This window comes from Hypanus sabinus, chromosome 8, assembly GCF_030144855.1.
Source record: "Hypanus sabinus isolate sHypSab1 chromosome 8, sHypSab1.hap1, whole genome shotgun sequence".
NCBI classification, from domain to species: Eukaryota; Metazoa; Chordata; class Chondrichthyes; order Myliobatiformes; family Dasyatidae; genus Hypanus; species Hypanus sabinus.
The window spans coordinates 127,848,358-127,861,799 of NC_082713.1; the positions used below are offsets into that span (position 1 = coordinate 127,848,358).

The 13,442-nt window shown below is 46.9% G+C and overlaps 1 protein-coding gene across 1 annotated transcript; it reads left to right on the forward strand.

The window, feature by feature from the left end:
• The first annotated feature begins 1,966 nt into the window (after positions 1 to 1,966).
• On the forward strand, positions 1,967 to 6,410 carry LOC132398411 (uncharacterized). Its single transcript, XM_059977795.1, has 2 exons — positions 1,967 to 2,053; positions 2,332 to 6,410. The coding sequence occupies exon 2, from the start codon at positions 2,499 to 2,501 to the stop codon at positions 5,757 to 5,759; it is 3,261 nt and encodes a 1,086-aa protein (XP_059833778.1). The 5' UTR covers positions 1,967 to 2,053; positions 2,332 to 2,498; the 3' UTR covers positions 5,760 to 6,410.
• The last annotated feature ends 7,032 nt before the right edge of the window (positions 6,411 to 13,442 follow it).

The following is a 13,442-nucleotide window of genomic DNA, read 5'->3' on the forward strand; positions in this document are numbered from 1 at the left end:
TGTTCTTTCTTCCAGTCAATAAAAGCCGATATCTTGACTTCACGTCTCAGAGAGAGTTATTGATGGTGCATCAATTTTATTGACTGGAAGTTTTAGAACTTGGAAAGCGTTTTACATCTGGAAAGATTGGATTTGGACCCCCAAGACCCTGAAGCAGCTCTTGCCTTTGAACTCTGGCTTGCATGCTTCCACTCATACTTGGAGGAAGATAGTGCAACTGAACCCGCTGTTATGCACCGAATTCTCCTCTTGAGGGTCACCCCGAAAGTTTACTCACTTATCAGAGGCCTGCTGACCTACGAAGGGGCACTGGACGCCCCCAAAAGACAGTACCTGTGGCCAGTGAACAACGTCTACGCAAGACATCACTTAGCTACGCGACGGCAGCAGTCTGCAGAGTCGAGCGCCGAGTTTCACCAAGCCCTACAGACACTCGTGCGGACTTGCGATTGCAAAACACTCACGGTGGAACAGCATGCGGAGCTGCTAGTACGAGACACCTTTATTACAGGAATCAGGTCAGTGTATGTGCGCCAGCGGCTGCTGGAAAATGCCGAACTTACGTTACACTCGGCAATCGAGACGGCCGACACGCTGGAGGCTGCTTTGCACAGTGCTGATGCTGTCCAGCCGCGTGATCCCCTGCCAGTTCCATGGACACCTCAGACCCCGCCGCCGCTGGTTCCCGTGAGCAAATTCGCCAACGCCGCTGCCAGTCACAATTCCACGAACTCCCCGTACCCGACCACAGCTGCTGCCAGTCACAAGCCCATGCAGTGTTACTTCTGCGGACTCGAAAAGCACCCCTGAAAATGCTGCTCGGCCCGAGAAGCGACCTGCTCCAGCTGCGGGAAAAAGGGCCATTTCGCCAAGGTCTGTAAGTCTAAACCACGAGCGGGGTCGGGCAGCACTGCACGTGAGGCATGGAGGCCGCCATCTTGCCTGCCCGCCTCGTGTGAGGCATCGAGGCCGCCATCTTGCACGCCGGGATGGGGGCGGCCATCTTTGTCGCCGCCAACATGCCCCGCCCCCTACCCACCGGTGCTTACCGGGCACCAAGACGGCAGTTCAACTCTGGCCACCTTAACCCTCGACCAAAGTGCCCCACACCAGCTTGCAAGCTCAATGATGGACATCCTGGTGGAGGGGCACAGGACTAGTTGCCTGTTTGACACGGGCAGCACTGAGAGTTTTATTGACCCAGACACAGTGCAGTGCTGTGGACTCGTGACACGGCTGGTAAGCCAGAGGGTCACCATGGCTTCTGGGTCGCATTCCACAGACACCCGGGTGGGTTGTGTAGCGACATTGGTGGTGCAGGGCACAGAATATCGGGACTTTGCGCTACTGGTCATGCCTCAACTGTGCACGCCTGTGCTATTGGGGCTGGACTTCCAGAGCCACCTTGAAAGTGTGACTATGGCATATGACGGACCCCTCCCACCACTCACTGTCAGGAACCCTCAGTTTTGTGGGACTTCGTCATATACTCAGCGACTGACCACACACACACACACCGAACCACACATCCCACCCAGCACCATGCCGACAGCTGCACCACTGACACCACTTGCAGTCTCTCCACCCTCAAGGTCCTTCCCCCACCGCTGTTCGCCAACCTGAACCCCGAATGTAAACCTGTGGCAACTAAAAGCAGGAGGTACAGTGTGGGGGACAGGGCCTTCATTCAGTCAGCGGCTGCTCAGGGAGGGGATCATTGAGCCAAGCACAAGCCCTTGTAGGGCCCAGGTGGTTGTTGTTCGGACCGGGCAGAAAAATAAGATGGTTGTGCTGTCTTTACGACAGTTATTTAGTTTATAATATTTTCGCTTAGTAATTCATTCAATAGTATTTTCTAGTTAGAATTAGAAGTGTTTAAAGTGTATTCATTGCATGTAAGATATATCGGCATGCGATGACGTCACATCCGGTTTCGCCGCGTCTTGTGGGAAAACACCGGTTTGAAATTAGCGCGAGGGTGGGGGCTTTCCACGAGGCTCACCTGAGCACAAGCAGTTTTGCAGGCATGAGAAATCACAGTGAGAGCAACGCTGTAAGTTAATAGATAATCGATATATTGAACTAAGATGTTAATAGTGATCCTGTTAGAGGTAACGTCGGTAGATAATGTTTATGCTTTCGTTAGTTAAAGAGTCGCGGATAGTTTGCATGGAAGTGTATTTAAAGTAGTCAATGGAGCAGGTAAACTCTCCCTGTATACTGCACCTTAGTGTAATGTAGTTATAGTCACCTTTGCAAGTATTTACACTTGAAATGTGATATTAAGGAAGGAACAAATACTGTATCAATCTTGTATTGTTTTATCAACAGTTTTCACCATATGTTAATGTGAAGAGTGAACAGTAAATGGTTAATCTTACTGCGATCTGGTTCTTATTAACTGTGGTTTATCCGGACGTTAAATTCGGCGTTTCGTTACACCCGAAGGAGAACGTGACAGTGAAAAAGCGGCATTATCAGGTGTTTCAAGTGCTGCAATGTCAGCTCAATCCAGCATCAAGTCGACGCCGCCCAGCGACAAGGGCAGTAAACCGACATCAAGTAAGCCCACCCAGGCGTTATCAGGTGTTCCAAGTGCTGCAATGTCAGCTCGATCCGGGATCAAGTCGATGGCGCCCAGCGACAAGGGCAGTAGAACGACATCAAGTAAGTCCACACAGGCAAGAGCCAAGGCAGAAGCCGCCAAGGTGCGACTGCATTACGCCAAACAAGAGGCAGTTTTGAAAATGAAACTGGCCACCAAAGAAGCCGAAAGGGCCGCCAGACAAAGAGAAGAGGCTGCCAGAGAAGCCGAAATCCAGAGAGAACAGGCCGCCAGAGAAGCCGAAACCCAGTTGGAAATGACAAAAATATCGACAGAGTTGCATGTGCTGCAGCTAGAAGGAGAAGGAGAAGCTGCCAGGGTGGAAGCAGAGTACATAGAAGAAGCTGAAGGGTCGCGTGATCTGACCGAAACAAGCTCTGCTTTGGAAAGGACCAGACTGGAACGCACGAGCGACTATGTACAATATCAAGCAGACAGGCAGGCTCGTCTCCCCTCTCCATACCTATTCGATAACTTCCCCAGCTACGAGGAAGAGAATTTACCCTCGCGGCCCCGCGATGAAGTCAAGAATGAAAGAGCTGACAACCGATATACTTTGACACCAAAGTTACAAAGTTCGATGCGAAGAGACGCGGAGGTTGAATCCAGGATGGCAAATTCCATGAGAAACGTGCGTTCTCAGTCATATGGGCGCCAACGCACTTCTCCAGCCCGCATGCCGCTTGCAGCCGATCCCACGCTGCAGTATTTAGCACGACGGGATCTCGTCACTTCGGGACTGTACCAGTTTGACGATAAACCCGAAAATTACCGTGCTTGGCTCTCCACATTCACCAACGTGATTGACGGGGTCCAGCTCAGTGCAACCCAAAGGTTGGACCTTATGGCGAAATGGCTGGGGAAAGAATCACGCGACCAGGTGAGACGCATGCGTTCAGTGTACATCAACAAACCTGAGCTAGCCTTAAGCGAAGCGTGGGAGAGACTTTGGGAGAGATATGGGTCCCCCGACATTATTGAAGGGGCGCTATATCGACGTCTGGAAAACTTTCCTAAGGTGTCAGCCAAAGATCACTTTAAGTTAAGAGAATTCGGAGATTTACTCATGGAGATCCGAGGCGCCAAAGAAGATGGCTATTCAGCTGGTTTAGTATTCCTAGATACTCCATCCGGGATTAGACCAATTGTGGACAAACTTCCATTTGGGCTGCAGGACAAGTGGCTGACTGTTGCCTCAGAGTACAAGGAAGACCACGATGGTCGATTTCCTCCCTTTGAGCTCCTCACTAGGTTTGTGTGCAAGGAGGCGAAGAGGCGAAACGACCCTAGCCTTGTAGGTCCAGGAAGCAGTTCGATTTACACCAAGCCAGGCAGATCCGTTTCGAATGTTTTCAACATTGATAAACCCGTGTCAGTGCTCAAGACCGAAGCCCTTACGACTAACAACGACCCTGGCAAGTATTGTCCATTGCATAACAAACCTCACCCCCTGAAAGCATGCAGAATGTTTAGGGAAAAACCCCTTGAAGAGAGGACGGCTCTTCTCAAGGAGAAAAGAATATGTTTTAGATGCTGTTCCTCAACCTCTCACCTCGCCAGAGAGTGTACGATCGCCGTGAAGTGTCCGGAATGTGGCAGCCCAGATCACGTCGAGGCCATGCATCCCGACCTGTCACCGCAAACCGAGAGTACTCCTTCACCCCCACAACGGGACGGCGGGGAGGGAGAGGCTCACTCTAGGTCAATAGCTGTCAGCACGAACTGTACAGAAGTTTGCGGTCAAGCTCAGTCGAGTCGTTCTTGTTCCAAGATCTGCCTCACTAAGGTGTACCCTAAAGGAGCCAAAGACAAGGCCATCAAAGCCTATGTGATTCTGGACGATCAGAGCAATCGTTCACTAGTCAGTCCAGAGTTCTTTAAATTGTTCAACATTGAGAGTGAGCGGTTCCCATACTACCTCAAAACTTGCTCAGGCAACATGAAAACCCAAGGGAGGAAGGCAGAAGGCATCCAGATCGAGTCCCTGGATGGTAAAGTCGTCATCTGTCTCCCTCCGCTCTTAGAGTGCAATGAAATCATGAATAACCGCGCTGGGATCCCGACACCAAGTGCGGTGCTACACCAGCCGCATCTCCACCACATCGCCAAACACATCCCAGAACTGGATCCGAAAGCGGAAATACTCCTGCTATTAGGAAGAGATGTTATCCAGGTACACAAGGTTAGGCAGCAGATCAATGGACCACTCAACGCCCCCTTCGCGCAACGTCTGGATCTGGGCTGGGTGGTGATAGGAGAGGTGTGTCTCGGTGACGTACACAAACCGATGGTTAACACACTCAAGACCAATGTGCTAGAGAGTGGCCGCCATTCAATCTTTCAACCCTGCCCGAGTGTCCCGTGCATCAAAGAAGCACAACAAGACATTACCAAGCGTAAAGTAACCGACGAGACGCTAGGTCAGTCAGTTTTCGTTCAAACCGAGCACGGAAACAAACTTGCACAATCAGCTCAAGATACCATTTCTTTAAAACCCAAAGACACCAAGGTCTTCAGAGATGAAGCAAATAATGGGGTTGCCCCATTGCCAATCAGAGAACCACGCCAGCGCTCACCAGATAACAAAGAGCAGGCAGTCAAACGGTTCACGTCCTTACGGAAAACCCGGAAAAGGAAACCTGAGATGCAGCAACGCACCCGATTGGCCCACGAGGTACTGTGCACCCTAATGGCAGAGGTCACAGCCATTATAAACGCACAATCATTCCTACCTGTGTCTTCTGACCCAGAAAACCCCTTTATACTTTCGCCATCAATGCTCCTTACACAGAAGGCAGGGGCACCTCCGCCACCAGGAGACTTCTCAGACAAGAATTTGTACACAAGGCAATGGAGACAAGTCCAGGCTCTGGCAAATCAGTTCTGGCCTCGCTGGAGACAAAAATATCTACCTTTGTTGCAACAGAGACAAAAGTGGACAGAACCCCGAAGGAATCTTCAAGTTGGAGACTTAGTCCTGCTCAGGGACAAGCAAATCGCTCGCAACAGCTGGCCAACGGCCAGAATCACTGCTACATTCCCTAGCGAGGATGGACATGTCAGGAAGATCGAATTGAAGACTACCGACCAAGGCGATGTGAAAATTTACCAAGGGCCAGTTACAGAAGTTATTCTACTTCTACCCAATGACTGATTAAGAGACTAAGTTTTGTACTCTGCTCATTGTGACCTTACGAAGGTCAAGCGGGGAGTGTGCTGTCTTTACGACAGTTATTTAGTTTATAATATTTTCGCTTAGTAATTCATTCAATAGTATTTTCTAGTTAGAATTAGAAGTGTTTAAAGTGTATTCATTGCATGTAAAATATATCGGCATGCGATGACGTCACATCCGGTTTCGCCGCGTCTTGTGGGAAAACACCGGTTTGAAATTAGCGCGAGGGTGGGGGCTTTCCACGAGGCTCACCTGAGCACAAGCAGTTTTGCAGGCATGAGAAATCACAGTGAGAGCAACGCTGTAAGTTAATAGATAATCGATATATTGAACTAAGATGTTAATAGTGATCCTGTTAGAGGTAACGTCGGTAGATAATGTTTATGCTTTCGTTAGTTAAAGAGTCGCGGATAGTTTGCATGGAAGTGTATTTAAAGTAGTCAATGGAGCAGGTAAACTCTCCCTGTATACTGCACCTTAGTGTAATGTAGTTATAGTCACCTTTGCAAGTATTTACACTTGAAATGTGATATTAAGGAAGGAACAAATACTGTATCAATCTTGTATTGTTTTATCAACAGTTTTCACCATATGTTAATGTGAAGAGTGAACAGTAAATGGTTAATCTTACTGCGATCTGGTTCTTATTAACTGTGGTTTATCCGGACGTTAAATTCGGCGTTTCGTTACACCCGAAGGAGAACGTGACAATGGTCGTGGACTATAGTCAAACCATCAATAGGTTCACGCAGCTTGACGCATACCCCCTACCCTGCATCGCGGATATGGTCAACCAGATAGCTCAGTACAAGGTGGACTCGACAATAGATCTGAAATCCGCTTATCATCAGCTCCCCATCCACCCAGAGGACCGCCCCTACACTGCCTTCGAGGCAGGCGGCAGGCTCTATCACTTCCTGCGCGTCCCATTCGGTGTCACAAATGGTGTCTCGGTCTTCCAGAGGGAAATGGACTGGATGGTGGACCAGTGCCAACTGAAGGCCACATTTCCCTATCTGGATAACATCACCATCTGTGGTCACGACTGGCAGGATCACAACGCCAACCTCCAATGATTTTTCCAAGTGGCCAAAGCCCTGAACCTTACTTATAATAGGGACAGGTGTGTGTTCGGAACCACCCGACTCACTATCCTTGGGTATGTCGTGGAAAACGGGGTCATTGGCCCTGATCCTGACCGTATGCGCCCCCTGTTAGAACTCCCTCTTCCCACCACTCTCAAAGCCCTCAGACGGTGCCTGGGCTTCTTTTCCTATTACGCAGACAAGGCCGGCCCCCTGGTCAAGTCTACCACTTTTCCCCTCTCTGCCGAAGCCTGCGCGGCCTTCAGCTGCATTAAAGGGGACATTGCCAAAGCAACGATGCATGCGGTGGACGAGACCATTCCCTTCCAAGTAGAGAGTGACGCCTCCGATTTCGCGCTTGCTGCTACCCTCAATCAGGCAGGCAGGCCAGTAGCATTCTTTTCTCGTACCCTTCAAGGCTCTGAAATTCGGCACTCCGCGGTGGAGAAAGAAGCCCAGGCCATAGTGGAAGCTATTAGGCACTGGAGGCACTATCTCGCCGGCAAAAGGTTCACCTTGCTGACCGACCAGCACTCAGTTGCGTTCATGTTTAGCAACCAACAACGGGGCAAAATCAAAAATGATAAAATTTTGCAGTGGAGAATAGAACTCTCCACCTACAACTATGATATCCTGTACCGGCCTGGAAGGCTCAATGAGCCCCCTGATGCCCTATCCCGGGGAGTGTGTGCCAGCGCACAGCTCAACCAGCTACATGCCCTCCATGCACATCTTTGCCATCTGGGGGTCACCTGATTTTACCATTTCGCGAAAGCCCGGAACCTGTCGTACTCCCTGGAGGACATCAGGACGACGACCAGAGACTGCCAAATCTGCGTTGAGTGCAAACCACACTTCTACCGTCCTGAAAAGGCGCAACTTATCAAGGCCACCCACCCCTTTGAGCGACTGAGTGTTGACATTAAGGGCCCCCTTCCCTCCACCAATCGCAATGTCTACTTTCTCAATATTATCGACGAGTACTCGTTGTTCCCCTTTGCCATCTCCTGCCCCGACACCACTACCATGTCCGTCATAAATGCCCTTCGCCAGCTCTTCACTCTGTTCGGATATCCCTGCTATATCCACAGTGATAGAGGGTCCTCCTTTATGAGTGATGAGCTGCGCTGGTACCTGCTAGCTAGGGGCATTGCTACTAGTCAGACCACGAATTATAATCCCCGGGGAAATGGACATGGAGAGGGAGAATGCCACAGTGTGGAAGGCCACACTTTTAGCCCTTAAGTCAAAAGGGTTGCCGGTGTCTTGATGGCAGGAGGTCCTCCCTGAGGCATTCCACTCTATCCGCTCCCTGTTATGTACGTCCATCAATGCCACCCCTCATGAGCGCCTATTCTCTTTTCCCAGGAAGTCTGCCACTGGGACCAGATTGGCTGACGTCCCCAAGGCCAGTGCTGCTCCAGAAACATGTGAGGAACAATAAATACTCCCCGCCGGTCGAGAGGGTTCACCTTCTACATGCAAACCCCCAGTATGCCTACGTGGTCTTACCTGATGGGCGGGAGGACACGGTCTCCATCCACGACCTGGTGCCCGCAGGAGCAGCAGACCACTACCCCAAACACTCCATGGTAACTATGAACCCTGTACCCGAGGTGACATCGCGCACACTGATCCCTACACAGACTCCTCACAACACTCCTATACCGGGCGTCTCGTACGCGCATATACCAGGCGCCTCACACATGCATGAGGGATCACTGACGCCTAGTGGGCTGACACCTTCAGTTAGGCTGGAACCAGCACAACCACCGTCTCCGGTGCAATCACAGCCGGAGCTACGTAGATCGCAGCGACAGATTCGACCACCTGATAGACTAAACCTGTAAATATACTGGTAAGAAAATTCGCCACATGGGGACTCTCTTTTCAAACAAAGAGGGGGGGGTGAATGTGGTGAACTACATATACCTGTCTGGACATTCCCCCTGCTGACTACTCCTGTGGCTCCTCCCACAGACCCCGGTATAAAGGCGATTGAGGCCTGAGCCCGGCCTCTCAGTCTCCAGGATGTAGTATGGTGGTCAACTACTGCTTGTTCTTTCTTCCAGTCAATAAAAGCCGATATCTTGACTTCACGTCTCAGAGAGAGTTATTGATGGTGCATCAACGTCATTGGCTTCTATTTCAGAGAGCCCCTGCAGACTTGGTCAATGGGAATGAATTAATACTGAGCAGCAACAGTGACCTCAAACCAAGAGTAGGTCGTCTAATTTTAAACCACGTGCATTATTTGTGTTGGGTCTCTTGTACTTGGGGAATCACTGATTAAATGTTATCCCAGTGTTTCTGGACTTAGAAATCCATTATCTTATGTAAGATGGGGCAATGGCACAAACAAAGAAATCCTCAGCTGTAGCCTTATGCACTACTACAGCATTGGAAATAAGGCAAATATCAGACAAATATCAAACAAAAATCTTATTAATGCTCACTTAAGCCTAATAAACAGCAAGAAATGTTAGCAGAAGCTCACACAAGAGCCAATTTGAGGATTATATGAGTGCAGCAGGTAATTGGAGTGTTGATTGAGGCAGTTCATAGGAACAGGGAGAGGACATTTAGTCCTTTGAGCAAGCTCCTCCATTGAGTCAGATCTTGACCATCTCACAACCATTTCCCAGATTCTCCATCCTTTGATAATCTCACTTCTTAACGCTATCAATCTGTAATTTATTTTCAAACTAATTCCATTGACCTGCCCCTTTAGAGTTCAGTTCCAAATTTCTACAACTCCTTCCAATACTTCCTGTCATACTCTCTGAATTACATGGCTCTGGTTTTGTTTTGCTCATCTATTGGATTTCTCACTAGAGGACATAGTTTTTCTCTATCTGTCCTGCAAATTGTTAACAAACTGATTCTTGAAAACTTTAGAGATGAAGACGTTCCAGGGTACAAAACAGAGTGGAAAAATATAATTATACATTTGCAGACTGCCTTGAAGTTAGACTACCTTAGTTTGCTCAACCTTCAAACCAGTGCACATACGAGGACTGAATGCAGTGAGCTGGTCTTTACTGGGTGAATGGTTGCTACTGAATTGTTAATTCTTACTATGTTTTATATTGTTTACTTATATAACACTAAAGAAAACGATTTGGTCTGTACCAGCTCTCAAGGCAGTAACCCCATCAGTCCCATTCCCCTCTTTATTTCTCTGTACCTATTCAACTTAATCTCTCTCACCTGCTCATCAAATCTCCTTTAACTCTTTTGGTTTGGTTCACATACCTAATCTACAGTTAATAATCAACTGTTAACCTACCAGATGTCTTTGGGATGGGGGAGGAAACCAGAGTACTTGGTGGAAAACAAAGCAGGGGAACTTGCAATTTCCATACGTACGAGGATGAGGATCAAACCTCAAGCTGAGAGGCAGCATTATTAACAGCTGAACTATTGTTCTGCCACGTGATTGACTTTCCTCTAATTATTGCATTAATGTCCTTAAAACCAGTCAATCTAAACCCTTCCCAAATGGCAACTTGAACCATGTTTCCTTTGGGTTGGGTTTACTGGGTTGACTCCAACTAGATGGAGTGCATAAATGTATTTTTCTAAGAACATTCCAATAACTGTTGCTTGTTTCTGACTTCTAGGTCTATCCCATAAGCATGTGTTCCATGGGACTAGGGTTCTGCAGTTCAATGGCTCATATTGAAGCAATATTCGCACCGTTTATAGACAAGGTATGTTATTCTGTCTGAGGCTGTTGGGAAGCCCTATGGTAAACCATTGGATCTTGACCTGTCATGACTTTCTGAGTTCATTCCAATAACTAATTATTCGGACTCATTGGGTTGAAGAGCCTGTTATAGTGCAGTATCTCTCTATGACTCCCCACTGTAGGCTAAGCATAGGCACCCAGTGGTGCAATGGACAATTGCTGGGACCATGGCCAAGACTCCTACTCCTAACAGGACATCCTATCAACCGTTTGTTAGAGATCATCCCTGTGGTAATCAGTTCCGACAGAAATGTAAGTAGTATCTGTGAAAAATGTGAGCCTGTGGCATTTTTAATAATCTCTTCATTATTGCAACAGAATAAAGTGATATTATGTGCATATTTTACAAGATTTTTAAGATTTCCCTTAGCATAAAACACTGTATTTATCTAAATAGATTTAGTATCCATGCTACTGATGTGATACTGCCTGAGTTTTATCTGGTTAGCGCACTTTGGAAAAAGAGAAGGAATCTTCTGTTTGCAAAAGTGATAACATCAACGCAGAGACTCAATGCCAAGTCCATTGACTTTGCACAGGTTGAAGGAAGAGATGAAACACCATGGCCTCAGTTTTGGGAGGTTCTTGCTCAAAACAACGGTCTGCAGGGCCTAGGAATCGCATCAATGTCATAATTAGACTCTTTCTTAAGGTACATTGGAACTTACAAGTGACCTTGACATCTTTCCCAAACCTTTATTACCAGTTCCATTTTCTTGTCAGGATATCGTGGTCAAGGACTTCCCTGACTGCACGAGTAATCCTTGTTGTTGTTTCATGAACTTTGAAAAGAAATGAACTGAAAAATTATGGTTTGCAATCATTGCCCAGGGAGATTGAAAGTTCAGTTAGCAAAAGTAATTGCAGAATAGCTCCAAAGACTACTCACAGATTTTACTTATATGGCAATGATTTACACCATGAACAATGGGCAATGAAACATCCTGGTGGTTTCTGACTGATTTATAGTAGATTAAATGTCATCCATAGGTCAGTTGTAATGATTATTTTTAATTATTAAAAGCTAGTCTGTTTCTGCCTGGCCAACTTCCTGCAATACCCTTGGATCGGAACGTTGTTATTCAAACCCTGCTGCTTGTGTTGAATTCATTGTTCAGACTGAGAGCAGATCAGGACTATAGGAATGAAGCCTACATTTGTGATGGTTTGGCACAGGACAGTGGCTGCTGCTTATCTCCAGTAACCCAGGTTCAATCCTGGTCTCAGCTGCAGTCTATGTGAAGTTTGCATGTTCTCCTCGTGAACACTTATGTTTCCTTTTACGTCCATCTCAATGATAAGCTGATCAGTAGGTTAGTATGCAACTGTAAATTACTCCCTAAGGTAGGTGGGTGTCCAACCGGTGGTGTAGTGGCATCTGCAATGGACTTCGAGGTGAGTGGTCCTGGATTTGAATCCAGCTGGCTCCTTAATCGGTACTGGGCTGAGCACTGAGTGAGCAATTCGGCCTCATTTAAAAAAAAATCAACTGCTACCAAAATGGCAAGGTTGCCTTCCGATGTGCCACAAGATGCGGAAAGGAACAACAGCAAGTAGGTGGATGTCGGAAGACTCAAGAAGAAGTTGAAAGAGAATATTGGGAAATAATGAGGGAGCAGGACTGACACTAGCATAGACTCATTGGCCAAAATGGCCTCCTATGTCATAAGGAAATTTGAGAAATAAATTTGAACTGTACAGATGCCGATTTTGTTCTCAAGTGGCAAGCAGTTTTGCATTCTGCCCAAATCATGCGGGATTTATTTCCTAAGTGCCACTTTGACATGGGAGAAAAAAGTATCAAGAAGCTGCTTGAGGAATATTATGCCTTTGTTTTGCGTTTTCTCGGAAGACTTTCATCTCTCAGTTATAGAGTTACTGGAGTTGCGAAAGGTATTAGTCAAGGACTAGGGTAGAAAAGCAGTGTGTGGTCTGAGAATGGGTGTGTGGAGCAGAGATATCTGCAGCATGAGAGCTGGTAAAGTACCTGCCCAAAATGAGCTGGTAGACCTTAGTGAATTAAAAATTTATCTCACTATATCTTGTTGTGCATATGGTCACACGAGCAATTATCAATGTCCTGCTGAAGAATTTTTATTTCCTTATATCTCTGTTAAGTTCTTTGTAAATGCTACATTTTCATATGTCACCATAAGCTTTTGTTCATATGGTCAATTTTCTGGGAGAATAAATGTGGACGCTTCCTCCTCATGTCTATCCATATGCCAAAGGTGTGCTAGTAAGTTAATTGGCTATCATGTTACCTCTTAATGTAGATAAATAGCGAAAATAGTTAGAGAAGTTAATGGACATGTGAGAGACAAGAGTTGCAGTGGTACAGAACAGTAAGGAGAAAAGGACTAGGATTACTTTCCTGGGAGCTGGTGTAGACTGCTTAAGCTGAATGATCTACTCTGTGTTGTAATAGGTAAGTTTAGTTATCAGGGAATTGGAAGCACACTGATGAAATTGTAGGCAGATGCTATCCTATCCTGGGTGAGAATCAGTGTTGATTTATTTCCTCTGTTTCAACATCCAGAGCACTTCATTTGGCATTAGTTCATTATTGAAACCGGTAATTTTCAATGTTCAATGAAACATTGCATTCACCAGCTGAACTCATTGCATGCATTATTGCCTCAGTAATTCTTTGCAGTAATGCTTTGTAATATAATCCAACTTTGTCCAGTTGCTTTTCAATCAATGGTTATTGGACTCTTTTAAATTGGGAAAACCTCTGTCACCACCTAATTCAATGACAGTTTCTAGTGAATTTGAGAAGTGAACAAGGAGTTTATTCAGTTAGTTTTGAAATGAGCAACATTT